Here is a 2,024-nt window from a genome sequence, read left to right as displayed (position 1 = left end):
CCCGGCCCCGCGCCCCCGGCCCCGCTCACCGCTCGCCCCTCAGATGAGCTGCACGGCTCCCGAGGCCACCAGCGGGGCGATGGTCCTGTAGCGGATCAAGTGCTGCGAGCCCTCCTCCAGGTCGATGGTGTACTCCCTGACATGGACACGCACAGGTCGGGCCCCACTTTGTGACACCAACTTCTTTATGGGGAGAGGGGGAGAGCCCACCTACCTCTGCTCATCTGTCTCTGGCTCAACCAGGATGTTTTCCTGCCGCTCCAACACCCTCAGAAACACAAAGGAGTCCAGGTTGGGCTTCGGAACTGCAGAACACGGATGAGGAGCACAAGCTCAGCGATGCTCCTCTGCAGGACACTGAGCTCAGAGGGACACGGGGACAAGGCCAGCAAAGGGAATGCTGGCACTTGTGACCCCGTGCAGCATGCACTGCCTCTGCAGGGCCAGTACGACCCCCTGACAGCTGTGACAGGGGTGGTGGCATTGAGCCACACACCACACAGCAGAGCTATGACACTGTCACCACGTCAGCTTTCCTTCTAGTGAGCACCAGCTGGACAACAGCATGCGACCTGCACCCCAGAGCCCTCCCCACACCCTTGGCGTCTGGGTTACTCACCTGATTTTAGGAGAGAGACTTTCTGCAGGTTGGGTGGCATGTGTTTCAGGGCCACGTTTTTCAGGTATGTCTCTGTGTTTGCCATGTACCTGAAATCAACCATTGGAGCATTTACTGGTTCAATCAAACACAAATTTGCAGGAATACTGACTCACAGCAAGTGACACAAGAGGCATGGCCAGAGACAAACTTGGTGCCTTGCCCCAGTAACTGGCTCAGTTACCAGAGATGTTTTATTTCAGCTCTTTCCTTGTTCATAAGGACACCTCCTAGTAAAACTCGTGATTCTTACTGCAAACCCCTTCAAGGCCAACAGTCTCAAGAACTGTTCAGCATAACACATGGGTGAGTTCTACAACCTATGGGGAGGGAAGGAGATGCACCCAAATCATACTCACTCTTTTGCAAAAGCAAACTCCTCTGGTGACAGAATGGAAGGCTCCCCTTCAGCTCGGGACTTCTCCTTCTCCAGGATGTGGGGGAAAAACTTCTCTATCTGATATTGGAACAAAATCCCACAGATTGAAACAGACCTCTCCCAGGAGCTCAGCACCTACAGTCCCCACTCCAGAGGTTTCTCCTGCTCTACAGGTGCAGCAGGGGTGCTGAGGTCACCCTTGTCTGTCCCCGGGGCAGCACAAGCGTTACCTTCACAAGCCTGCACCGCAGGTAGCTGCTGAGCACGTAGCGGATCCTTTCGATCTCCATGCGGTGAACACTGATCTTCAGGTCTCCTCTCTTTGCCCGTTTCAGGTTTGCTTCCTGCAAGAAAAAGCAGAGAGGGAATTAACAGGTTGAAATGTCAAAAAACAAGAAACAGAAAAGACATCTTGTACTTTGGGTCCACAAAACCGGCCCGCAGCCTCCTTTGGTGACACAGAGCACACTGTTTCCTTCTACCTCCTCTCCTCGACAAGCTCGAGGAAGGTGCTCAGAACAGCCTCATCTCAGAGCCAGGGCAGCAGACAACCCTGGCACGCCCAGCGGAACCCACGCCGAGGGCCTGCCTGTACCACTCCAGCCCAGCAGAACCTACCATGTGGTCCAGCTGCTCCACGACGCACTCAATGATCTCGGGTTTGCTCTCCAGCAGCTCTGGGGCAAACTTCTCGTTCAGCCAGGCCTGGAAGAAGGCACAGCGTAAGAAGCAGCAAGGATTGTGCCTGATCCCAGCCCCCAGAGAGGTCAGAAACGCGGCTCCCCACACGTCCCCCAGCGAGCCCAGGGGCCCGTCTCCGCACAGCCCCCCGGGGAGCCCCGGGCCCCGCTTCCAGCCACCCCAGGGAGCGCAGGAGCCCGACCCGCCGGCTCACACTACCTGCTCCAGGCTGCGGATGAGCTGCGCCGGGGTGAGCACCAGCTCCTCGCTGCCGCCGTCCGAGTCCTCCCCGCCCGGCTCCCGCTC

At 57.4% G+C, this 2,024-nt stretch overlaps 1 protein-coding gene across 1 annotated transcript in view; it reads right to left on the bottom strand.

Moving 5' to 3' along the window:
* Positions 1–23: 23 nt before the first annotated feature.
* Positions 24–2,024, bottom strand: part of GINS4 (GINS complex subunit 4 (Sld5 homolog)) — a 3,628-nt gene continuing 1,627 nt past the window's right edge. Inside the window, exons 2-8 of the mRNA XM_009993270.1 lie at positions 1,938–2,021; positions 1,656–1,742; positions 1,268–1,381; positions 1,018–1,115; positions 620–708; positions 215–305; positions 24–136 (exon numbers count right to left, since the gene is read on the bottom strand). Coding sequence (XP_009991572.1) covers positions 40–136; positions 215–305; positions 620–708; positions 1,018–1,115; positions 1,268–1,381; positions 1,656–1,742; positions 1,938–2,021 — 660 coding nt within the window. The 3' untranslated portion in view covers positions 24–39. The remainder of the gene's footprint in view (positions 137–214; positions 306–619; positions 709–1,017; positions 1,116–1,267; positions 1,382–1,655; positions 1,743–1,937; positions 2,022–2,024) is intronic.

The sequence above is a fragment of the Chaetura pelagica genome, unplaced genomic scaffold, assembly GCF_000747805.2.
Source record: "Chaetura pelagica isolate M959 unplaced genomic scaffold, ChaPel_1.0 scaffold302, whole genome shotgun sequence".
In the NCBI taxonomy this organism is placed as follows: domain Eukaryota; kingdom Metazoa; phylum Chordata; class Aves; order Apodiformes; family Apodidae; genus Chaetura; species Chaetura pelagica.
This window is presented reverse-complemented; position numbering and strand designations above follow the sequence as displayed.